General features: G+C 60.6%; 3 protein-coding genes and 1 long non-coding RNA gene across 4 annotated transcripts; 3 read left to right on the top strand and 1 right to left on the bottom strand.

The window, feature by feature from the left end:
• The first annotated feature begins 681 nt into the window (after positions 1–681).
• LOC123842144 (prostasin-like) lies at positions 682–4,126 on the top strand. The gene is made up of 4 exons (XM_064590306.1): positions 682–812; positions 1,313–1,505; positions 2,766–2,906; positions 3,857–4,126. Exons 1-4 carry the CDS (start codon positions 682–684, stop codon positions 4,124–4,126), a joined length of 735 nt encoding a protein of 244 aa, XP_064446376.1.
• A 1,763-nt stretch (positions 4,127–5,889) lies between these two features.
• Positions 5,890–13,516, top strand: LOC123842252 (testisin-like). Its single transcript, XM_064590305.1, has 5 exons — positions 5,890–8,101; positions 8,348–8,679; positions 9,193–9,476; positions 11,409–11,563; positions 11,861–13,516. Exons 1-5 carry the CDS (start codon positions 8,006–8,008, stop codon positions 12,101–12,103), a joined length of 1,110 nt encoding a protein of 369 aa, XP_064446375.1. The 5' UTR covers positions 5,890–8,005; the 3' UTR covers positions 12,104–13,516.
• A 305-nt stretch (positions 13,517–13,821) lies between these two features.
• Positions 13,822–21,002, bottom strand: LOC135364524 (uncharacterized). The gene is made up of 3 exons (XR_010411784.1): positions 20,946–21,002; positions 16,588–16,774; positions 13,822–16,343 (listed from the first exon to the last, which is right to left on the bottom strand). It is a non-coding gene; the product is annotated as an uncharacterized LOC135364524 (long non-coding RNA).
• Positions 20,694–23,149, top strand: ZG16B (zymogen granule protein 16B). The gene is made up of 3 exons (XM_045870505.2): positions 20,694–21,012; positions 21,308–21,407; positions 22,380–23,149. The coding sequence occupies exons 1-3, from the start codon at positions 20,739–20,741 to the stop codon at positions 22,735–22,737; spliced, it is 732 nt and encodes a 243-aa protein (XP_045726461.2). The 5' UTR covers positions 20,694–20,738; the 3' UTR covers positions 22,738–23,149.
• The last annotated feature ends 1,361 nt before the right edge of the window (positions 23,150–24,510 follow it).

The following is a 24,510-nucleotide window of genomic DNA, read 5'->3' as shown; positions in this document are numbered from 1 at the left end:
AGCTGGCCCTTACTGCCATGCTGCTCTCCCTCCTCCCTGTGGCCCTCCAGGAGAGCACCCCCGCTGTCCCAGCCAACCTCTCCCTGCCCAATGCCTGTGCCATAAGCCTGGATTCAGGTAGGACAGATACTGGGGTGGGGGGGACAGGCACCGCAGGAGAGAGAGCCTGAGTGCTGGGGGCAGATCAAGAGGGGTGTGTAATGCCTTCCCTGCCCCTTAATGCCCTGTGCCCAGGCAGGTCCTCTAAGGACCCCAGAGGTCGGGAGGGGGCTCTCCTTCGGACCCCCCAGACCTCCGCACCTTCACCGCCTCCACCGGCCAGGCGCAGATGATGCGGCGCGCACTGTGCGGCAGGCAGGAGCATCGGACCAGCGGCTCACAACTCCCCTCTTCCCACCGAGCCTGCAATAACCACCCAGGCCCCCAGCTCCCACTTCCCCCAACTCAGCTGCTGTGCAAACCGCCCCCCCCAGGGCCACCAAGTCCTTTCCTCGAGCGGAGGGCCCTACATCACAAGGAATTCCACCTTGTAGAGCCCGAGGAGGGACCAGGTGCCAACCCGTGAGCGGCAGGGATTAGGAGGGTGGGTCTGCGGGTCCGGGGAGCGAGACGGGACCACGCCAAGCCAGCCCATGGGCTCCCCCTGCAGTGTGTGGACGCCCACGCGCGTCAGGCCGCATCATGTCGGGGCAGGATGCCAAGCCGGGCCAGTGGCCGTGGCAGGTCAGCCTGAGGGAGGATGGACAGCACGTGTGTGGGGGTTCCCCGATCGCTGAGGACTGGGTGCTGGCAGCAGCCCACCGCTTCGACCAGTGAGTATCTTCCAGGGGCACAGGTGGGAGCCGGGGGTAGCCAGGACCGGCCCTTCACCCCCCACCAACACCCTCCCTTCCCCATTTAAACCACAGCCTTCGGCGCATCTTGCATTAGATGGGGGAGATATGCTCCTGGGGTGTCACTTATCCACCAGTCACTTATCCATTCCCACTGGCCACCTCCTAAGAAGTGATTCATTTCCCAGAGACCAAAGTCTCCCCTATGGGGATCTCTTGAGAAGCTGAGGCCTCCAGTCCACTGCTCAGCAGCTGGGCGGCAGTGACTGCCTCTCAAGCCTATTTCACACTCACCAGACAGGGCGGTGGGGTCCGTGTAGGGATGTCTAGAGGAATAAATGGGGTCCTTTTCGTTTCTGGCACGTGCTCTGCTTGCAAAGTGGTCCGTCTATAATGTTAGGACCCTCAAATCAAGATGGCCCCTGGCCCCCACCCATGAGACCCTGGGTCTCCTGACCCCTGGACTCTCCCACCTCCAGGAAGCAGCCCCTGTCTGCCTATGTCGTGCTGCTGGGCTCCCTCTCCTCCTACCCCCAGGCCGGGGAGCCCCAGGAGCTCCAAGCTGTGGCCCAGTTCATCATGCACCCACAGTACTCGGCGGAGAGCAACAGAGGGGACATCGCCCTGGTGCAGCTGGCCTCCCCTGTCACCTTCAGTGACCTCATCCTTCCAGTCTGCCTCCCCAAACCTGGAGACCCCCTGGGTCAAAGCACCTGGTGCTGGGTCACCGGCTGGGGGAACGTCGACTTGAGTCAACATAAGGACACCCGTGGGGGGGGCAGGGGAGGGGGCAGGTGGGGACCGGGGCTGTTAGGGCCTCCCTAGGGCCCTCTCTCCTCCGGCACCTGCCACCATACTCATAAAGGGTGGACGTGGAGGCTGCACACACTGGTGAGGGCACAGCAGAGGGGAGCCACAGAAATACTGCCACAACCACGAATGAGCAGCCTGCCACCCCAGACCCTCCCTCGGGCTCCCCAGTCTGCCCTCCCAGCATGCAGTACCCCAAGGAGGAATGCCAGCCCCAGCTGAGGGCTCTGGAATGCTGGCCCAGCCTGGGGCCCAGACCCTTCTGACGCGCCAGGGCTGGAGGCCCTTATCCGGCTGGAGGATTCGCCACACATCACCCCTGCCCTCGTGGCGCGGGAGCCAGGGCCCGACTGCCTGGCCTCCATGCGGGCTGGGTGACCCCCACCAGCCTCGCTGGGCTGTGGCTTCCCCCTGTGACAAGCAGAGACTCCAGTGCTAACCTCGTGCAGGGGATGAGGCATTGCAGGCGCGTTCCACAGGGCGGGGCAGGAGTGAGGTCTGGGAACACGGGGCGGTGGCCAGTTGTCACCGTCAGCACGACCGCCTGGCATCGGGGGCCCGGGCCGCCACGACAAACGGGCACAGGCCTGGGGGCTTCCAACCGCAGAAATGTAGGCTCTCACAGTTGAGGACAGTAAGGGTCTGAAGTCGAGGTGTTGGCCGGGCTGGGATCCTCCCTGCTCCTTTGAGCGTCAGGTGGCACCTGGTGGCAGTCCCTCGGCTGGTGGCTGCAAGCCCCAGCCTGCCCCCATCTTCACACGGCCTCTCCCCTGTGTCTCTGTGTGTCCCCTGCCACCCTCCCACCCCCGGGGCCTGGGAAGGCAGCCACGCCCGAGGGGAGCTCCACAGCTCCGCGCATGCCCCACCAGACAGAGGAAGGGGACAGCTCTTCCTCGGGTTTTGAATATTCAACACAGGCTCACCTTGCCCCCCACCCCCGGGCTCCTGTGTCAGGGTTTCCTGACACCAACGCAGGCCCGCCGAGGAGTGGCATGCGGAAATGACAAGGAACGGCTTCTTGTCATCAGTCCCGCTGAGCGCGGGAGTGCAGGGACAGGCGGGCGGAGGGCCAGCAGGTGGCCGCTTGCCGTCTGAGCACTGCCCCCACCCTTCACCCTGAAGGAGCTGCAGCTGCCCCTCCTTGACGCCCAGACCTGTGACGCCTACTACCACGAGAACTCGGACATGCCCATCGAGCTGCCCATCATCCTTGAGGATATGCTCTGTGCTGGCTTCAAGAGTGGCCAGAAAGACGCCTGCGGGGTGAGCAAGCCATCCCAGTGGCGGCGGGGGGGGGGGGGGGGGGCGGGATCTCCCACTCCCCAGCACCCCCGCCCCCCGCCCGGGTGGAGGAGGGCAACGTTGCTTTAAATACCAGAGTCAAGGGCGCCTGGGTGGCTCAGTTGGTTAAACGACTGCCTTTGGCTCAGGTCATGATCCTGGGGTCCTGGGATCGAGTCCCGCATCGGGCTCCCTGCTCAGCGGGGAGTCTGCTTCTCCCTCTGACCCTCCCCCCCTCATGCTCTCTCTATGTCATTCTCTCTCAAATAAATAAATAAAATCTTTAAAAAAAAAAAATAAATACCAGAGTCAATTCAAATAGAAAAGCATGTTCTCACACCCTGCCTCCCTTTAAATGTATCATATCAATATTATCAGAATGTGAAAAACTTCAAAAGTGCTTAAGCAAACTGTGACCATATCCCCATCCCTAAAGCTTTTCTTTGGGGGCCAGAAATGTCTTTTTTTTCTTTCCCAAAAAGAACCTCAGGGCCTCTGAGCAGATTGTCCTGAGGAGCTGGTCACTTCTGGGCTGAGTTGGTGTCGTCTTTCCTTGCCTGCTTTTATAAGCAAAAGACGCTTTATCTCACGCGCCCTCTTAGTATTGTTTTATCACAGACTTTTTCATCCAAAACGAAGCCAACAGCAGCATTATTAGCAACACAGAAATGCCCCCCTGAGCCCTTACTCTGACATGCACGGTCGTATTTAGAGAACATAGCATTCCCCTGGCACTGCTTCTCCCATCTGCCAGAGATTTTGCCCCAAATTCCCAGACCTCTGTTGCCTTCCAGAAACATCCAACCCACCAATCCTCCATCCACTAGACCTAGCTGGCAGTGTTGAAGGGAGGTTGGTGGGCCTGGGGAGACCCCTGGGAACTTCCTTTCCCTCGTGGGCCCTACGCTTCCAGACTCCTCCTTTCTCCCTAGGGTGACTCCGGGGGCCCCCTGGTCTGCAACCTTGATGGAGTCTGGACCCAGGCAGGCATCGTGAGCTGGGGGTCTGACTGCGGCCTCCCCAAAAGGCCGGGAGTCTACATCAACGTCAGCATGTACACCACGTGGGTTGCCAGCACCATCCAGAGCTCAGACCTAGACATGGAAAACTCCTCTCCACGCCTTGCTGGGCTCTTCGTCCCCACCGTGCTGTTGGTTCTGGGGCTGCTGGGGGACACGCTTGCGTCCCTGGGGCTTGCCTAACCGGGCAGACAGCCCTGCAGACTCGGCCTCTGCAATGTAAACGGAGGCCTTTTCTCTGCTGTCTGCCAGCGTCTGGCAGGAGACCCCTCCCCAAACCCCCCTGGATGGCTGCCTTCCACCACCCTCCCCAGCCTCCACCCTCCGGGACCTTCTCTGGCCCCTCCCCTCCCCCCATCTCCCCCACTTCAGACCCCACGGCCCTCAGCCCAGCCCCGCCTTTCTCGTGTCCCCCATAGGCCTTAAGCTGCCCTCACCTTCCCTGTCAACCTGGGAACCCCTGGGGACAGAGCCTGGTTGTCCTGCTCCTCACCCACCATCCAAGTCTGAGTTCCAGGGTGCACGCACGTTCGGGGATTCCTCTGGGGCTTTGGGGGACTCTTGGAACTGGGGTTTCCAGCCCCCGGTGCTGTGCTGGTGCCTTTGCAGTCCTGTCTTATCTGAGAGGCAATAAACACAAGCTGGCCAGCGGAAGGACATTCCTCCCTGTGCCTCCGGGCCCCAGAGAGGGTCCAGGACGACATCTCCCATTTGCCGGAGCTTTTCCCCCAGGGTACCCCTGGATGCTCACAGCAGCTCTGAGAGGCGCACGGTACTATTATTTCCGGTTTTTCAGACAGGGAAACTGAGGCCGAGGGCATCAAGCTCCAGGGCTTGTGAGCCCACTCGCTCTGGCAGCCCTGTCCCTAGGCTCAGTGGGTGGCAGAGCAACACATCTTGGGGTCAGGGCAGGGCTGGGGGCGAATCCATCCACCCCAGGCACGAGCCTTGAAGGCTCAGAGTCAGGCTGAACTTGCTGTCCCCCTCGCTCCCTCTTTCCCAAGGCTGCCTCTCCAGGGGAGCCTGGGACCCAATGGAAATATGTGGCAGTGGGAGCGGGAGGACCGGGCACATGGCTGGGACCTCGGGCAGGGGCGGGGCAGGCGGGTTGTTTACATCCTGGGCAGGAGATGGGAGGACAGGAAGGCAGGCTGAGCCCGTTCTGGTGGGAGCCTCAACCTCCGTCCTAGGACAGCGCCCACCCCGGCCCATGCCTGGTTCTCCCGCCCACAGGTGAGCCGAGTGGTCCCACCCTTCAGTGCCCCCACTTACCCCCCCCCTTACCCCCCCCCGGGCAGCATGCGGAGAACCCTTCACCCTCGGCAGCCCCCACCCACCCCTCCAGCGCTTTCTGCACAGCGTCCCCTGTCCCTGCTGCCGAGCCCATTGGAACCCCGCACCCCTCTCCGGAGCCCTCTCTGGATGCACAGGGCCTGCGTGTCCCTGTCAGGGCTGTCTCCTGATGGCCAGAGAGCCAGCCCTGGGCCTCTCCAGGACGGGGAGCAGCTGTGCACGTAGGATGGGAGGCTGTGGCGAAGGACGGCCCGAGCCCCGAGCCCCGGGTGTTAGAGCAGGCCCCCTGCAGTGCCTGCCCCGGGGGCGGCAGGGAGAGGAGCCTGAGCCGGATCATCTGGCACCCACAGCTACGGGCTGATCATCAGGGTCATGGCTGCCGTCACCACGGCCCCGAGGCCCCAGACGCTGCCCGTATCCAACACGTGCCAGCCGGGCACACCAGGGAGGAGTGCGAGCCCCTCATGCAGGTGCAACCACGGCTGCTGCTCGTCTTCTCCAGGTGCTTCCCCTATGGGCACCTCGGGGGGTGGCAGCGAGTGTGGCAGCATGCATGGGGGAGGGAGAGGAGGACGTGCCTTCCCCTCGCCTACCCGGAGGGGTCTCCGGGACCTCCCTGAGTCTTACACACCCTGCCTCGTGATCCCCAAGGAGTACGGAGGGGACACCTGATGAAGCGCATGGTCAGGGCCACTCCTGGGCCACTGACGTCCCCACTGTTGCTCCTCCACGCCACTGCTCCCGGGCCAGGAGACCTGGAGGCCCTCTCGGGCAGCAACAACAGGGACCTGGAGAACCAGAGCCGCTCCGGGGAGACGCTCCGCCAGTCCGCATCCCTCCTTTTCTACCTCTTCTCCTTCTACCCCTCCCTTCCTTGGCTCTCCGTCAACCCTTCAGTTCCACATACACCAAGCCTGTCACACACAGGCCCTGGAGGCCGACAGCCAGAAGCACATGTGACCAAACGTCATTTTGCATATTGCTAACTTCTAGGAAGAAAATACAGGGGGAGCAGTGAGATGGACAGTCAGGGGGGCGGGAGGGGGGCGTGGAGCTCGCTGCAGATGGGAAGGGAGCAGAGAAAGCTTGGCTGAGGGGTGACGTTAACACCAAGATCTGAAGGCCACCAAGAAGCCTGCCATGTGACCATCCGGGAGAGGAGTCTGCAGGGACAGGCCACCCCAGGCTGGAGCAAGCTTGGAGTTCACTAGGAAAAGACAGCTGGGGAGGGGGCAGGATTTTGGGGGAGGTGGTCAGAGGGGCTGTTGAGGGCTGGGGGGAGCCTGGACCTGCGGCTGGAGCGATCCTCTGGGCTCTCCGTGCAGCACCAGCAGGCCGTCGGGGGCACCCAACTTGGGCAATGTGCCACGCTGGGCCCCAGCCACAGGGAGCTCACAGGAGACTGGCCAGTTACAAGTGCTGTGGTACCAAGGGCCACAGAGGCGGAGCATGTTAGCGAAAATCTTGCTCCCTTGCCGTGCCTGGGGACCCAGGCCCTACCCAGCCATGTCCTCCCACAGGGAACTGTTCTGTCCCTGAGTCCACCCGGCTGAGCCCGTGCCCGCCGCCCCTCACTCTGCAGGTGACTTGATGGGGGGCACACCAGCATGCAAAGTCAACGGGGTGAGGTGACAGCCCAGCTTCAATCCCTGGGGAAATTTCCGTGGTCACCCAGCACCCAGAATCTCTCACTAGCGGCGCCCTTGATGTGCCTGGCCAAGGGCACCACAGGGAGCTCTCCTCCCGGTCCTCCAGGGAGGGGTGCTGACTCTGCCTGCTCCCGTCTCCAGCACCTGACCCCTTGGTCACTCGCCACCAGGCCCAGCTGAACTTGGGCTAGGCCCAAGACCAGGGCTCCCACAGAGTGGACACCTAGGGACACCCCTGCCTATCCAGACTGGCCCCCTCCCCTGCTGGAGGGGCCCCAGAAGCCAATGCTGGCAAACTCACGACTTTCTGAATCCCACCACATCCCTGGCAGTGCTCAGGACACAGACAGGGGCACCAACAAGGCACAGTCCTTCCAGAAGCCCCATTGAGAGCGTCACTGGTCACAGGGACTCTGGGATGGATAACCTCGTGTTGTCTCTCTCATTTAGGCCATTTTTCCCCCCAAGGACCCCAGGCAAGAAAGAAAGTTTGCAAAAGGCAGTTTCAACCTCCAAAATTTAAATTGGAGGAGGATGAGGAGGGCTGGGGCTTGCCACCAGGGGACAGCCTGGGTTGGCAGCGACTAGCCTGGCTGTGGACTCAGGGAGGGACGAGACCCGAGACCACCATTTCCCCAAGAAAAGAAGAAAGGGATCTTTTTTTCTTGGCTCAGACCCATCCTGCCAGGCCCCCGACGGGCGCTCAGGGAGGCCGTGTTAACGTGTTCTCACGGGAGTCCCGGCTGTGGGCCAGCCTTGGCCCTTCCCGGACGACGGGGTGCGTGGAGGAACGGGGGGCAACTGGGGGGCAACGGGGCGGGGGCGGCCAGGACCCCAGGGTCGCCCACAAGCAGGACCGTGTGGGCGCACGGTGGGGTTGGGGGACCCCGGCCGAGTCGAAGCTCCAAGCCGGCGGCGCCCTGAGGTCCGACGTTCGACGTTCCCCGACGGCAGGACCCCCCCCTCCCCCCGCACCCGGAGAGGTCCAGCCCCGGGCGGGGCGGGGGGGGGGGAAGGTGTGGGCCGGCGTGGCGGGCGCTCCCTCTCCCCCAGGGGGCGCCCCGGCCGGGCCCCGAGCGGGCGGAAGCAGAGGGGGCGCCACGCGGCGGGAGACGAGGCCATGGGCGCGCGCGTCGGGGCGCTGCTGCTGGTGCAGCTGCTGGTGCGAGCGGAGCTCGGGAGGCAGGGTGAGCTCAGGCGGGGGCCGCGGGCCGGCGTCGGACTGCTGGGGGGGGGCGGCTGGGGCGCGCGCAGACCCGGCGGAGCTCACCCTCCCGCCCGCCCCCCCCCAGAGTTTCAGGATCAGGACCAGCTGTTTGCAGGTAAGGCGCCCAGGACGCGCGCTTTCCCGCGCGGGGCCCCTGAGCCGCAGCGCAGAGGGCGCCTCATCTTCTCCTCTCCTCCGCCCAGGTTTCGAGAACTCGTCGTTGCTCACGTGTAACTGCCGGGCCCCTGGGGGGAGGGGCGGGCGCCCGCGGACCACGTGGGGAGGGTCCCGGGGTCCCCGGGTCCCCCTGCGGCGCGACCCCCGACGCGCGCCCTTCCCCGTCCCCGAAGGGGAGCCCCTTCCCTTCGCGCAGGAGGGCGGGGTCCTGCCGCTCAGCCGTGTGTCCGTCTGTCCGTCCCAGGGCCCTGTGGCCAACGAACCGTTTCGACGCGCGTGGTGGGCGGAAAGGACTCGGAGCTGGGGCGCTGGCCGTGGCAGGGCAGCCTGCGTTTATGGGGCTCCCACCACTGCGGAGCGAGCCTGCTGAACCGCCGCTGGGTGCTCACGGCCGCGCACTGCTTCGAAAAGTGAGTCTGGGGGCCGGCGGCCCACTGATTGGCCGGCTGGGTCTTGTGCGCCCTCCGGGTTTGGATTCTCCTGAGCTCCAGGCCCAGCTGCAGCCACGTGAGGAAAACTTCGTTCCCCTTCTTCCAGAACGTTTTTCAGAACATTCGCACGCACTTTTGTGTCGTGTTGTTTTCTGTCTTCTTTTCTCCCCAGATGGCAGCACCAGGCGTCCCCTTCCTCATCCCACGTCCGGGTGGAGGCGTACCAGGGGGTGGAAGGAGGTGGGGAAATGCTGGGCACAAAGCCTGCAGGGCCTGTGGCGAAGGTGGTGGTGGAGTTTTCCACCTGCTCTGGTCCTGTGCATCTGTTCATTGTTTTTTTAGGATGGCTGTGGGGGGTGACAGGCTGGCTGAGTGACTGGCCAGATCAGGCCCCAGGGGGAGGCACCCTGCTGCCCCCAGTCCCCAAGACATCAGGTGTGTTCCGGCCGGGCCTCCTCTAAAGACCCCTGCCTGCTCTATCGTCCCTGCCAGGCACAGTGATCCCTTCGAGTGGTCGGTCCAGTTCGGGGAGCTGTCTGCCTCGCCGTCTCTCTGGAATCTACAGGCCTACTACAACCGGTACAGTGTGGAGGAGATCATTTTGAGCCCCATGTACCTGGGAGCTTCATCCTATGACATCGCCCTGCTGAAGCTGTCCTCCTCTGTCACCTACAATAAGTACATCCAGCCCATCTGTGTTCTGACCTCCTCTTCCGAGTTCCAGAACCGGACCGACTGCTGGGTGACCGGCTGGGGGGACATCCAAGAAGATCAGGGTGAGGCTGGGGGCAGGGGGGCGGGGCGGGGGGGGCCTCACGCTCCACCATCTGTTGCATCCGCACCTGGGTCTGTGCGCAGCTGGGGCCACTCAGCACTGTCTCCTCACCTGCTCTCCGCTCCTGCTCCCCCTGGAAGGGACAGACTTCTGTCCTCACAGCTGCTTCCCTCTCCCTTCCAGAGACTGTGAGCCAGGAGCCCCAATGAGAGGGAGCCCAGCTGGGCCCGGGGCTGCACCCCCCAGACTGCAGTGGTGCTGGGGTTGTGGGAGGGCCTCAGAAGGCCTTGGGCCAAGCCTTCTTTCCACCTCAGCACGGGTGCTCACCTAGCCCCCAGCCATCCCGACCCTGGCTCTCCCCACCTTCTCCGCCTACCTGTCTTGCTTCCTGCCTGGAGCACTGAGCCCATTACTCTGTCCTGGCAATTTCAAGCCATCCATAATCCTTGGCTCCCCACCCCGCTGTCTGGGGGTCCTTGGGTCAGCATGAAGTGCCACCTGCATATCTCTCGCCGTGAATTCCCCGAAACTGCTGGGCACAGCCTCCCCAGAGGTGCCCTGGGCCTGGACTGCCCCACACACTGCCCCCTGGCCCGGCCCACTCCTGCAGCACCCCTTCCCACAGCAGCAACAGCGGAGAAAGCTCCCGGCATGCGTGCTCTGTGCCTGGCTCTGTTCTGGGCTCTCGAGACTGAGGAATGAGCAGGGTGAGGTCTGTCTTCCTTCTGGACCTCACCTCTGAATGAGGCTGGGAACATTTTTATACCGGTTTTATAGATGAGGAAAATGAGAGAGGCGGGGAAATTGCCCGAAGGCCCCTGAAAGAGTCAGTGGAGAGGCCAGGGCTCACTGGTCGAGAGGGTAATGTGTCCTTAAGGTCACACATCTGGAATTGGCGGGGGGGGGGGGTAGAGAAATCAATACTAAATCAACACTAGCCCTGCCTTCCTCTAGATTTGGGGTCCTTTCCATTTCCTGCAAGGAGCTGGATAAAGTGTCCCTACCACACAACTCTCCTGGCCCAAAGGGCCGAATGGGTGTGAACCAAGGGGCCCAGTCAGCAGACTCCCTGACCCCGGGCCAACAGGTAGTCCCGTCCAGCCCCAAGCTCCCCCTCATTCCGGCAGGTAGGAGGTGACGTTTGGACCCCACCGTCGTGCGGGTGTAAAGCTTAGCTCGGCCACGTGCTGGCTCGGAGACCTGGGGCAAGGCATCTCGCGGCGCTGTGCCTCGGCCGCCTCGTGGGTAGCTGGGGGTCATGATCGCTCCCACCTGCTAGGGCGGCTCGGAGGTTTGAAGCGGTTCATGCGGGAGGGTGGCAGGGTGCGGGGCTGACAGGAGGCTCTACCCTCACGGCGGCTCTGGGTGTTAGCCTTGTGGCCGGCCCCTGGCTCAGCTGTGGCTCGGCCTGAGGAGTTGAACGGATTTGGGTTCACAGCAGGCTCGGGCACTTCCCTGGTGCTCTGCGGGGCCCCGGGGGTGGGGTGGGGTGGGGGGAGGGACGGGAAGGACAGTCCTCCCCTGAATCTTTCCTTACCTGAAAGAGGGTCGTGGTGGCACTGTGTCCTCCGAGGGCCCCGGAGCCCTGAGAGCTCATCCTGCCGCTCTGGAAGCCCCTGGCTGGGTGAGGAGAGGAAAGCCGCGGGCTGCCCCAGCTACTCAGGCCACTGAGCCTCCCGCGGCTCAGCTGTGCGGGCCCCGCCCCCTGGGCATGTGCTGGGGCTGCTGGCTGGCTCAGGAGGACTGCCCTCTGCCTGCTGGGGTGGGGGGGGGAATGCCCGATCTCAGGAATGGGCTCTGGCAGCCTGCCATCACCCACAGTGTGCTGGGTGCTGGCCCCAGGGACCCTCTCCCCCAGCCCGTGGCCTGTTCCTCCCGACCAGATGACAGAGGAGAGGCTCAGGGGGCCATCTTTCTCTGCCCCCCACTGCAGTGCTGCCATCCCCCTACATCCTCCAGGAAGTGCAGGTCGGCATCATAAACACTGCCATCTGTAACTACCTCTACACACAGCCTGCTTTCCGCCTTGACATCTGGGGAGACATGATTTGTGCCGGCCATGTCCAAGGTGGCAAGGACGCCTGCTTTGTGAGTGTCCCTCCCCAGCCCAACCAGGGGCTTCTGGGGCCTGGCAGCCCCCACCCCAGCCCCAGGCCTGAGAGTCACCTGTATCCCTGTACCTCATTTGGTCCTTGTGTCCACCCCAGAGGGTAGACACTATTGCCCCACTTTGCAGATGCAGAAACTGAGGCTTGTTCACTTCCGGGGTGGGGGGTGGGATTTGCACCCAGTCTGCCCAGCTCCACAGCACCCCCTGCTGTCCCCGCCTCTCCACTGGTCCCTCGGGCCCCGCCCCAGGCCTGGCTCACCCGCGCTGCTCCCCAGGGTGACTCAGGTGGACCCCTGGCCTGTGAAAAGAAAGGGCTGTGGATTCAGGTTGGAATCGTGAGCTGGGGATCAGGCTGCGGGAGGCCCAACCGGCCTGGTGTTTACACCAACGTCAGTAGGCACTTCAACTGGATCCGGAGGCTGTTGGCCCGCAGCCCCAGCGTTCCCAGGCCAGCCCCCTGCCGGCCCCTGCTCCTCCTCCCTCTGCTCTGGCCTGCCTTCCTCCTGCAGCTGGCCTGAGCCCTGCAGAGCCCGGGAGAGTGGGGCCGTCTGCTAAGCCAGGCCCCGCTCCCTGGGTTCCTTTGCTAATAAACACGTTTGCATGTTGGAGTCTGTGCCTTGCGGAGCCTTCTGCGGCCCCGGGGGGCTCCCTGGACACCCGGTCACCCCAGCAGCACTCCCTAACTCCTAAATCTTGCTCCAGCGGTCCGCACTATTCAGGTTTGGGGGGCAAGCCACAGGACCCCCTCCGGTTAGTTGAGTCAGAAAGATAATTTATGGGAGGACATTAGTAGCCCCTGGGGAGACGAACGGGGGTGCCGGGAGGAAACGTCCTGAACCCCCCGGTGCTCGGGGCCCCCCACCAGACACTCCTGGTCTGACCTCCGTCCCTGAGGCCGACCTGGGACCAGAACTGGGGTGTAGGAAGTTGATTTGGGAGGTGATACCAGGAAGCCCCAGTGAAGAGGTTCCCGCTGTGGGCAACGGAGGCACAGTCCCGCTGGAGCCCGTGAGAAACCACAGCGGCACCTCGGCACCCGCGAAGCAAACCTCCCTGCTCACCCGTGATCCTGGGAGGAAGGCTGGAACGGGGTTCTGCTTCCCCAAACGGGGGAGTGGTCAGACGCTGGTGGGCTGCCACAAACAAGACCAAAGTCCTTCCCGCCAGGCAGGAGGCTCCGTCTGCTCCCTCTCACCAGCTCCCTCAGAGGCCACCGCTGTGTCAGATGCGGCGCCCCATTTGTTTCCTTCCTGCCCTCCCCCATGCCACACGCAGCAGGGCCAGCGGCTTCCTGGTGCTCCTGGGCTCCTGGCCAGGCTGGGCACCCCACCCCTGCAGGGACCCTACCACCTCCTGTTGCCCCTCACCCCTCGTGAGGCTCCCCCACACTTACATGGCGCCTGTGTGACCGGCTCTGGCCTGACTTGGGGTCCTTGCAGGTGCCGTTTCCTTGGTCTAGAATGTTCCCCCTTCTCCTGGTTGAGCCCTACTCTCCTCCAGGCCTCATCTGAGACATCGCTCCCTCCACTCTGTCATCTGCTCATCACACCCATTAGGGTCCTTCAGGCCGGCTCTCCCTTTGTCACTAACTGGCCGTGGCCGTACCTTCCTGCATGGGCGGTCCCGGAGCCTGTGCTGGCCCAGCAATGACCACGCAGCCCTGTGCCCTTCACGGTGGAGACACCCCACAGCCCCACCCAGGATCAGTGACGGGCTCCGGGAAGTCTGGCCACCCCCTCCTGTGGCACAGGCCACGCTGGACGTTTCCGGGCCCAGGGTGGGAGTCCTAGGGGACCATCGACACTCCGCCCCGGGGGATCATCATGGTGCAGCGCTGGGTCCCTGGTTCCTTCACCCCGTGGTGTCCCCCACCCTTGCTCTCCTGAGATAGGCCGGAGATGGTAAGTGCTCTCAGCCATCCTGGGAAGGGAACTGGCAGCTTCAGGCGGGCCACTCGGGGCTCATCACCCCTCCACCCCCTGTCCCTGCTCCCTTCGGCGTTCACGCTCCCAGCTGTCTTCCGTGGAGGACACGACCCTGCCACAGAGAGTGGCCCTGTGCGCCTGGGCTCACGTGCCCTGCACCAGCTGCTGCTGGGACCCGGTCACTGACCAGTGGGCCTGAGCCGGTGGCCAGTGAAATTGCTTGTCCCTCCAGAGCTGGATCAGGGCGTGTCACCATGCTGTGGACAGCTGGAGTTGCTCTGACTGCTGGGGAGGACGTGCATGGTGGGGACATGGCAGGCCTGTCGGGTGAGGAAGATGGAGGCTGGGTGGGGAGTCGCCAGACCGTGAGTGACCAATGTCCCATCGCATGTTTTCCCAGCAGCCACGAGAGGGGCCTTCCCTTGTGATGAGTTCATGGAGACAGTAAAACCTACAACTTTCATCTTCGAGGACATCTGTACTTTGGAGTCAAGATTTTTTTTCTTTTTTCCTTTCCTTTTTCTTTTCTTTTCCTTCCTTCCTTCCTTTCGTAGGCTCCACGACCAGTGTGGAGCCCAATGTGGGGCTTGAACTCACAACCCTGAGATCAAGACCTGAGCTGAGACCAAGAGTCGGACACTTAATCAACTGAGCCACCCAGGAGCCCCTGGAGTCAAAACTTTTTAAGCATAGTTTTTATAGAGTAAATGTTAGCATATTAGACTCGTGATTATTTTTCACTTATATTGTGGGTGGTGCCAACAATGTATTTTTCCTTCTCCTTTCTTTTTCTTATTCTCCAAAAAGTTGTAGAAGCCAGAGCAGGTATTTTAGGTAGCCACTAAGATTTATTACTTCCCTTATGTAAACAAGAATAATTATGGAGAAAGTGAAGTATTTCTGACGGGTTCTGATTGTAATCACAGTCCAGAGCTTCGTGTATCTCATAGTGTGTGCAGAGTCGGGTGCGACTAGGGACACCCCAGAGCATCAACACTTGTCACCCCCAGGTGATGGCCATCTAGGCGATTACCATCGCTTTTAGCCTTTTCCAGATTTCCTTCGCTACCCCTTTCCTATTGTGCTGTAATCAGAAAACAAAACCAGTAAGTGTATTTAAAAACCAAACAAGAATCCGGTTGGTTGGGTGTGTGGACAAGTGACGTTTTCTCAAGCATATGGAGGCTCTGTGGATGCAGATTCAAGCCTCCTGCCTGCCACTTGCACGGACAAACGCAACAATAGAATGCTATCAAGATTCTGGAATAGGAGCTAGAAGGTGGTGCTGCAGGGTCTTCCAAGATTATCTGAGAAAAGGTCATTTCGGTTTTTGAATTCTAGACCCGCTAACAGCCAGTCAAGCGGGAGGGCAACATGATGTCATTCTCAGGCAGGACGGCTTACGAAGGTGACCTCCCGCCTGCCCTTCCTGAGGGAGGTCCCTGCGGTGGGGAACAGAACCGAGCCCAAGGTTGTCAGCGTCCAGATCTCCAGAGACTGTATGTCACTCTGTATGGCAAAAGACACTCTGCAGACGTGGCTGAGCCAGCGGCGTGACATGGGGAGATTATCCTGGACTGCCCGGGTGCAACTGGTGTCATCCCAGGGGTCCTGAAACCTGGAAGGAATCAGAAGCAGCAGTAAGAGCGGTGGCCTAGGACGAGGGCGGATGAGGGGACGGATGCAAGGAAGAATAAATAAGAGATGGCAAAATGGTAGAAATAAGGCATTGAAGTCCCGTTTCTACTCCCGGAAAGAAGAGAAAAAGGACAATCAGGAGAGTTAGGGGTGAGGGCAGCAAACCCAAGGTCCAAAATTAGCCAGCGTTCCCCAAACTGACCTGACCATGGAACCCTCGTTTTGGGGGAATTTCAGAAGAGACTTGTAAGACACTGCCCCACGTCTCCAGGGCTAAGCCGGGGCCTGGAAGTTCCCTCAGTCCCTCCCTGATCTGATACCCTTCATCTCCTGGGGTGGATTTTTCTTCAGTAAAATCTCAGGTCTCTCAGCACCTGTCTCTGCTATGTGCCCCCTCTGACACAAGGGGGCACTGCTGAGCTGCGGGCTCCCCGCCCAAGCTGCCCAGGGGCTCCTCTAGAGGGGAGTGGAGGGCACAGGTGCTTGGTTCCTCAATGGATGTTTGCTAAATAAGCAGGTACCTGAACATGCAGGTGAGTTAAAGGGGCCTGAAACAATGTTTATTTCCCCATACTTATTTGAATGGGATGAGGACCCCGGCCCGCCCACCGCCTCCCCGTTGCCATTAGCCCCGTTCTGTGTCTGCGGGATCCCTTCTCTACACCCAGGCGGTCTCTCCCTTATGGAGTCTTATGGCCAGGTGCAGAGCCGCGCATCCACAGGTCTGCCCACCGCGCAGGCTGGTCTCCTTTGCATGCAAGAAGCAGGTGGTCGCTTGAAGAATTTGCACACACCCTGCCCGGGGCGGCTTATTCCCAGCCTGACAGATATTGCTGCTCCGGACAGCTGTTTAAGATAATGGGCGAAGTGGTTCTGTTGCAGAGCCAGACTTGTTTGTATCGTAAAAATAGCCTCACGATGGTGATTCTAAAAATAATGCATTCTCCTTAGAAAATACAAGTCCGCAAAAGGAGCATAAAGAAGAAACTGTTAAAGATCACCAGAACCCAACTTTGAACCAATTTCTGAACACTGGACATTTAGGTTGTTGACAAATGTCATTACAAATGACATTTTTGGGGCGCCTGGGTGGCTCCGTTGGTTAAGCATCCGACTTATCTTGATCCCAGCTCAGGTCTTGATCTCAGGATCGTGAATTCGAGCCCCAGGTTGAGCTCTGCACTGGGCGTGCAGCCTACTTAAAAAAAAAAAACAACGACATCTTTCTGTAATCTTATAAATCTCGGCACCTGTTCCTAATCATTTTTTCGGCTAATGTTGCTATGGGTGCAGTGCTTTAGTCAAATGGGCCATGTTTTCAAAGGAGTTTAAACCACGAGGAGGACTCCAGTACACTCCTCCAGCAAAGGAAGAGGGACCCACCTCCCACCCTGTTTTGACCCTGAGGGTGTCCACTTTTATATCCTTTATAAACTTACAGGTTAAAAAAAACACTTCTCAGAGGTGTGGGGGGCTCAGTCAGTTAGGCGTCTGCCTTCGGCTTAGGTCATGATCCCGGGGTCCTGGGATGGGGTCCCCATCTGGCTCCCTGGTCAGCGGGGAGCCTGTTTCTCCCTCTCCCTCAGCCTTCTGCTCCCCCTGCTTGTGCTCTCTGTCAAATAAAATCTTAAAAAAACCAAACAAAATGCTTCTCAGTTTGTAAAAGTGGTACAGTCTTACCAAAAAATAAAAGTCAAAGCAATACAAAAAAGGACAGGGGAGGAAGAGGAAAATGTCCTAAATCCCCTTACCTGGAAGTAACTGTAGTTTTGTTTGAATATTGTTTCAGAAGTCTGTTTGGAAAGGCAGGTTCTAGGACAGGCGCGTGGAAGGATGGGTAGGGTGTGGGTCAGTGTGGGGGCCCGGACACACGTGCCTCCGAACTCCAGGGAACAAGGAGACGTTTACAAAGGGAATCCTTCTCTAAGAGTGTTGGACCCCAGCTATGCGGCGGGCTTCTCAAAGCAGAGAGGCATGAGATGATGAGGCTGGGGCCTCAGTGGGCTTGGAGGTGGGGTTCCGGACACTTGGAGGTGGGACACGGTAGCTCTGGGGTTCAGGAGAGGCTCCCAGCCGAGCCTCGGGCTGGCTGGGTAATGCCCTGTAGTGGGTTAAATTGTGGCACCCCCCAAAGGATATGTCCTCTCAGAACCTCTGACGGGGCCTTATTTGGACTAAGGGTCTTTGCAGATGTAATTAAGGTAGTGATCTCGAGGAGCTCCTGGATAGGACGGGCCATAAATGCAACACCGGCTGTCCTTACAGAGACAGGAAAAGAGAAGCCACAGACACGGGGAGCGGTGCAGGTGAGGGAGGAGGAAAGACTGCAGGGGTGTAGCTACGAGCTGAGAAGCGCCCAGGCCAGCAGACAGCCACCAGAGACTGGAAGAAGCAAGAAAATGTTCTCCTTTAGAGACTTTGGGCTGAATACAGATTTATTTATTTGAGCAAGCGAGCATGAGCGGAGGGCGGAGCAGTGGGAGAGGGAGAAGCAGGCTCCCCGCCGAGCAGGGAGCCCGATGCGGGGCTCGATCCCAGGACCCTGAGATCATGACCTGAGCCGAAGGTAGACACTCAACCGACTGAGCCACCCAAGTGCCCCGTGGGATTTTAATTACATAAAAGATTAGACAAAATGTGTGGTTGGGTGTCCTGATTTGCCAAAATAGGTGTTGCATTTCTCTGGGGAGAAGTGGGGGAAAATGCTTAGCTTAGAGCGAGGCATCAATGAGAACTCCAGGCCCTCTTGTCTGTTGTGCCACAGGCTTCAGAGCACACAGGGGTCTCCCGAAAGCCCACATCCAGCGAGCAGGGAGACCTGACCCAGCCCCTCACCTCTGCTGGGAGAAGGCCGCATTGTTCCAGCTCCTGGCAGAGTGAGGTCTGGGCCAAGCCCATGGTGGGATTATGGCCTCGCAAATCCCCTCCTGGGGAGCCCTCATCCTAAGGGACAAAGGGCCTGTGTTGAGTCTCCCCAGGGCCAGCACTGGGCCGGGGAGGATGAGGGGGCAGGGCTCCTGAAAGGGCCCCCCTTGCAGGTGTGCCTGAGTGTACGCCCATGAAGGTCGTGTGCAAGGCCCTGTGTGTCGGGGCAGCTGGGCAGCCGTGCGTCCTCGAGGATGCATCTGTGTGCGTGCACGTGTGTGTAGGTGCCTCTGCTATAACCATACTCCTGCCCTCCGAAGATGCACCTCGTGTGTGCTTTTGGGCACGTCCTGGCACCCCTGTCATCTAGGCAGCAACTGGCTCTTCTTGCAGCCAGCCCCCCCAGGTAGTGCTCCCCGGGGTTCTGCCTATCCCCAGGTAGTGCCCCCCGGGGTTCTGCCTACCCCCAGGTAGTGCCCCCCGGGGTTCTGCCCCCCCAGGTAGTGCTCCCCGGGGTTCTGCCTATCCCCAGGTAGTGCCCCCCGGGGTTCTGCCTACCCCCAGGTAGTGCCCCCCGGGGTTCTGCCCCCCCAGGTAGTACTCCCCGGGGTTCTGCCTACCCCCAGGTAGTGCTCTCCGGAGTCCTACTCCCCCCAAGGTAGTCCTCCCCGGGGTTCTACCTATCCCCAGGTAGTGCTCCCCAGGGTTCTACCCCTCTCCCCCAGGTAGTGTTCCCTGGAGTTCTGGTTCACACAGACCCTCCTTCTGGGTGCCAAGCCTGGCCAGCCTGGCACTAGGAAGAAGGCACCTGAGTTGGCAGCAAGACCCGCAAAAGTGCCCAGCAGTTTGAGGGGGTCAGGAACAGAGCCCACTTTGTGCAGCCTCCAGGCCCTTCCTCCAGAGCCGCGCCTGTCAAGGCCTCTGCCACCTCCACCCCACAGGAGGCTCTGGGGCCTCTGGAGGGGTTCGGCTGCCCCTGTCCCTTCCCTCAGGGCTTCTGGGAGGGGCTAGGAGCATTGGGAGGCCAGGTGGGGAGCCCTTAGCTTTCAACATGAGTCAGTGGTGGGTCCCTGAGCCCTATGGGGCCTCTCCAGAGAGACCAGCGCAGGCCAGGAAGGAAGGGCCACGTCCAAAGCAGCTCTGTGCTCTCCCCACGGAGGGCTGGCTGGTAAATGCTGTAGATGGGCTGCCTCTCTTCCAGAGTGGGGACCAGGGAGCCTCCAGGATCGCTTACTTTGTGGGTGAAGGGCCAGAGGATACACGGGGCAGGTTTTCTGGGTCACAAAGTGTCATAATTGCTCAGCTCTGTGGGGTGACGTGAATGGGTCTGGCTGTGTGCCTGGAACACTATCTATGGGCAATGCCATCGGAGTTTCACAGGATTTTCATGTGTCACAAAGTGCTATTCTTTTGAATTGTTTCTAACCACTGAGAACTGTAAAAAGTGTTCTCAGCTCCCAGGCTGTGCTACAATGGGTGGGAGTGGGGTGCTCCCCGGGGTTCTGCTAACCCCTGGCCCAGATACCTCGGCGGGATGTAGACAGGGCCTCCGCCCCATCCCCAGTCCCCCAACACTGCCATCCCAGTGAAACCAGTAGGTGAGCCAGTGCTTCCAGAGTGGGTCTGTGCGCACAGGAGGCCGTTCTCTGCACCCTCTTCTTGTGACCAGATGGGACCTTCCTGAACACCCAGCCTGGCTCCTGGGCCGTGCATCCCTCCTTCCTCGCGCCCTCAGAGCGTTCCCTGGCGCTGCCGACACCGCCCCCCAAATGGACAAGGGTGCTGTTTCCGATCTTTTGCAATTTCGAAGGACACGGCCCAGAACCACCTTGCCCACCTGGCAGCACGGGTGAGACCCGGGTGCTCAGGCCCTTGCAGGAGAAGGATCCCTGAATTCTCAGAACACCCAAGAGGAGGCTCTATCCCAGCTCGCGGACAAAAGATGACCCAGCCATCTGTTGGGGTGGTGGGAGCTCCCTGGACAGCACGCCTCACACGCAGGGAAGCCAAGATTTGGACCCAGTCTGGCTCCAGCGGCAGCACCGGCAGGGGCCTCAGATCTGCAGCCCGTGAAAAGTACCCCGTTACCTCCCACGTAAGTCTGACACCTAGGCCTGACCCCAGGAGCCCCCAGAAGCACTGGCCTAGAGAATCGCTCTCTCTCCGACCCTCTGTGCCTGGTCATGCCCCGGCCAACCCCGGGGAGCACTACCGTTGAGGCCGGCCCGTCCCACCTACATCTGCTCTGGGCACAAAGATTGTCATTGTCTTCCAAGTGACACAGCACGGGGCGCCAACCCCTGGGTGTCTCTTAAACCTGGCGCCGGGCACACAGTCCAGCTCTCTCTGAGGGTCGGCCTGAGCTCCTGGAAGCCCACAAGACACCAAGCTCCACACAGGCCTGAATAAGGTCCTGGGCCCGGTTGTGCACAAGGCAGGAGCCCTTGTGGGCACCTGGCCTGTAGCTCCCCGGTGGGTGGAGGCCTGTCTGGCCAAGCTGGGGGGACTCCCAGCAACCCCCCATTCTAGTCCAGGTGCTGAGGAGAGAGACCTGGAGGTGGCAGAGAAACGCTTGTCACTGTCCTGTTTTGTGTAGGCCATGAGCCCAAGACAATAAACACAGTGCGCCTGGGAGCCTCCCCCAGGATGCCTCTGGGATTCCCCCAGAAAGAGCCGACCGCAATTCCTTCCTGTTGCCCTAGTGGCCCTACTTCCTTCCTTCTGGATGGGGGCCCACGGGGATGGGGTGGGTATAAAGGGCCGGGCGGAGAGCACCCAGGCACAAGACGCTGCGCTGCCAGGACTGGGCGACGGACTCTCGTGGACAGGTACGGGCGGCGCTCCCCTCCCACGAAGGGGCCTGGCGAGGTCCGACGGGGGCCCCCTCAGAGTCAGTGGCCTGCCCTCTCCCTCCAGGAGCCTTGGGACTCACCATCCAAAGGCCATGCTGCTGTGGCTGACTCTCGCCCTCCTGTGGAGCACCACCTGCTGGGCAAAGCGTAAGTCTGGCTGGGTCTGCCCCCCACCCCGGGGGGCCATGCTCACCCCGGCCCTCCTGGCCCGTCCCCCCAGGGTGCCACACTCACCCCTCCCAGCCCGTCCCCCAGGGGGCCATGCTCACCCCTGCCCCAGCCTGTTCCCCGGAGGGGCACGCTCACCCCTCACCACAGACCGACTCCAGTCCTGGGACCGCGCCGGCTGCCTGGAGGGCCACGTCTAGTTTGGGGCAGGGATACACTCCACCTCAGCCTGTGGTGCTCTTCTCTTCCCCACCCGGTCCCCTCGTCCATCTAGAGATGTATGGGGAAGGAGGAGGCAAATATTTCAGCACCTCCAGCGACTGTGAAATCACCGGAATCCGGGTGGCTGTGGGTCTCCTGGGCCTGGTGAAGAGGTGAGTAGGAGCGGGGCCCGGAGCCCTGTCACCACAGCCTCAGGAACTGGGGGGTTTCGCACCTCGTCCCCTTGTACCTGCGCTGGTCTCCCAATGACCCTGGGAGTTCTGGAGCCACCAGCCACCACCTTCCTGTTTGTCCCTGTCCTTCCTTGCGTGTCCTCCCTGGCCCACCAGCCCCTTCCGTTCTGTCCGCAAGTCCTGCCTGGCTTCCTGGGCTGACCTAAAAAGAGGGGTAGGTGATGCTTCTCCCTCCTCTCTCCCTTCAACGCCAAACAGCCTCTCAGTCCCAGATGCCCGATGGGGAACCCAGGGGGTGGTCTGTCCAGGGGAGGGTCAGAGGAAAGGCAGTGAGGTCAAAAAGGACTGCAGGCAGAACACCAGTCAGCAGACATGTGTGGAGGCAGAGAGCCGGGCCGCAGCTCCAGGCCTGGGCGGACCCGTGCTCTACACGCCCAGGGTCCTGGGGAGCACAGCAGGTGCCTCAGGGGACACAGTGTGGCCAGGGCCGGGGGGAGGAGGCGTGGGGGGGGAACAGGGAAGCCCCGATGAGCAGAGCTAGTGGAACTCCCCCAGGTAACTGTGGGGGTCGCTTGCTTCTAAGGCCTGTGACCTGGTCTTGCCGGTAGCTGGGGTTCAAAGTCCAAGCTGGGCTGGGGACAGCTCCCCACTGTGCGCAGTGAGAGCGGCCGGCACCACCTGAGGGTCCCCTTACAAATGATCTCGCTGCCTGCCCCCCCAAACCACTCCCACTTTTCAGATAAGGAAACTGAGGCCCGGAACGGCTGGGTAATGAGCCCAAGCTCACAGAGCCCAAAAACATCAGAGCGGGGGTCTGAGAGCAGCACCTCTGTCCACGGGGTGGGGCCGCTGACCTGTCATGACACGATTGCTGTCCTTGCAGGGGGATCGAGCGCCCGGGGAGTGGTGGGTCAGCCCGGCTCTGGGCCTCCAACTCTTCCCGTGTCCCAGTATCCAGGTGAGATGTGGCGTGTCCTGGAGCACAGAGTTCGGCGCCTCAGGTGGGACTACCCAGGAATTCATCCTGCAGCCAGGAGAACACATCCAAATGATCTATGGCTCCTACAGGGTGTTTATCCGGTCCCTGATCATATCCACAGATCAAGGGCGCTATGCCACGTTTGGGAAGGAAAGTGGCAACACCTTCATCGTCTCCCCCAGTGAGGACGGGAAGGTGCTCACGGGAATCTGTGGCCAGCATAAGCTTTTAGGCCTTTCGGGCCTCTGCTTTGAGTGGGACTACCCTCCAGAGGATGAGGAGTGGACCACTGAACCAAACAGTACTAGAGACACGCAGTGCTCCAGCTGAGCCAAGGGGGCTGAGAATAGCTGACTCTGGGCCTCAAATTGGAATCTGCCAATAAATAAAGCTTCTGCAAGAATGGTGTGTCCAGGTGTGGTTCTTGGGTCCAGGGTGTGACCAAAGCTTTCCCAGCTGGGGTGGGGAGGGGAGACAAGGCCTCTGGGGTGGAGGTGCAGGGTAAGGAAGGAGCAGGTCCCATGCCCCAGGCCTCAGGGATTCTGCCTGGGCAGATCTTGCATCTTTGAGGAGTCTGGGCTCCCAGGTCACCCTCCACCCCGCCCTTCCCCCAAGCCCATCCAGCTGGCCTCTGACAGCCCAGGCTCAGCCCCGGTCTTCTCTGAGTATGTGACAGGCCTCAGGGAAGCCCAGCCACTCACTTCCTCGCTCGCTCAGCACACATCTGCCAGGGCCTGGATTCCCCGGGGAACTCATGGTTAAAAGAGGCCAGGTGCGGGGCGCCTGGGTGGCTCAGTTGGTTGAGCGACTGCCTTCAGCTCAGGTCATGATCTTGGAGTCCCGGGATCGAGTCCCGCATCGGGCTCCCTGCTCGGCGGGGAGTCTGCTTCTCCCTCTGACCCTCCCCCCTCTCATGTGCTCTCTCTCTCTCTCTCTCAAATAAATAAATAAAATCTTTAAAAAATAAAAAAAAATAAAAAAATAAAAAAAGAGGCCAGGTGTCCAGCTGAAGGGCGCCCTGTAGTGGGTGGAAGCAGAAGCAGGGGGTGGCCTCTCCATTGACGAGGACACATGTAGGGCATCGTGTGTGGGCACCTGCATAGAGGCAGGGCGATGGGGCTGTGCTGCAGGGAAGCCTTTCTGAAGGAGGCAGCATATGGGCCTGAAGGTGGAGGGAGACCTGGTCCGGTAGAGACAAGGGAAGGAGGGCATTCTGGGCAGAGCGACCAGCATGGGCAAAGGCGAGGGCCAGAGGCAGCTGAAGACAGGACTCCGGGAGGTGTGATTTGTGATAGCAGCCTGGGGAATTAATGCAGACCCGAGACCTTGCCCGTTCTTTGTAGCCCCATCCCGAGCCTGGAATCTGAGTCCCAGGCACCTCCAGCGATGAGGCTTGCAAACATCAGGGGCAGTGGCCGCGGGAAGATGCATTCTGCACCCTGCCACCGAGCATGCACACAGCCAAACGCTGGCTACTGGTGCGGGGTGCTGGGTCTGGCTGCACCTGAACCACCCCCCTGTGGGCATGGGCCTTCAGTGGCTCCTATCTGGAAAATGAGCAAACTGAGGCACAGAGAGCCCAGCGGGTTGGCCTGGGTCACACACAGCAGCAAGCGGGAAGGCTGGGGTTTGCTTGGGCTGGGAACCCCAGACACATGCTGACATTTTTCTCTGTTTTGCTTCTTATCCTTTAAATGCTGGTTGGGACCCATTTTGTGGTTTTCACCTGGGGTCCATGGGCAACTTTCAGAGAATCCACGAACTTGGCTGGGGGGAAAAAAGTCACCTGTTTATTTTCATTGTTTTCTACTGGAAATTTTGTGTTTCCTTCACATGTGAGTGTGACCTCACCCAGCTCATCAGCAGTGCCCGTGACCTTGACGATGACAGTTGTCCCGAATATCTTGAAATTCACACTTGTCCCAACTTCAAAATTATGGGTGTTTTCAGACGTGCCACGTGATCTGTCGTAGTAAAGGGTATTTGGAGAACACATGTGAGGACACATTGTGATGAGCGCATCTGGCTGTTTTCCTCCGGCGTCGTGGAGAAGCTGGGGGGCTGCTCTCCTGGGCCCAAGGGCGAGCTCCAGTGTATCACTTC

This window comes from Mirounga angustirostris, unplaced genomic scaffold (assembly GCF_029215605.1).
Source record: "Mirounga angustirostris isolate CCGP_5_RB_7025 unplaced genomic scaffold, mMirAng1.0.hap1 SCAF_5, whole genome shotgun sequence".
In the NCBI taxonomy this organism is placed as follows: Eukaryota; Metazoa; Chordata; class Mammalia; order Carnivora; family Phocidae; genus Mirounga; species Mirounga angustirostris.
This window is presented reverse-complemented; position numbering and strand designations above follow the sequence as displayed.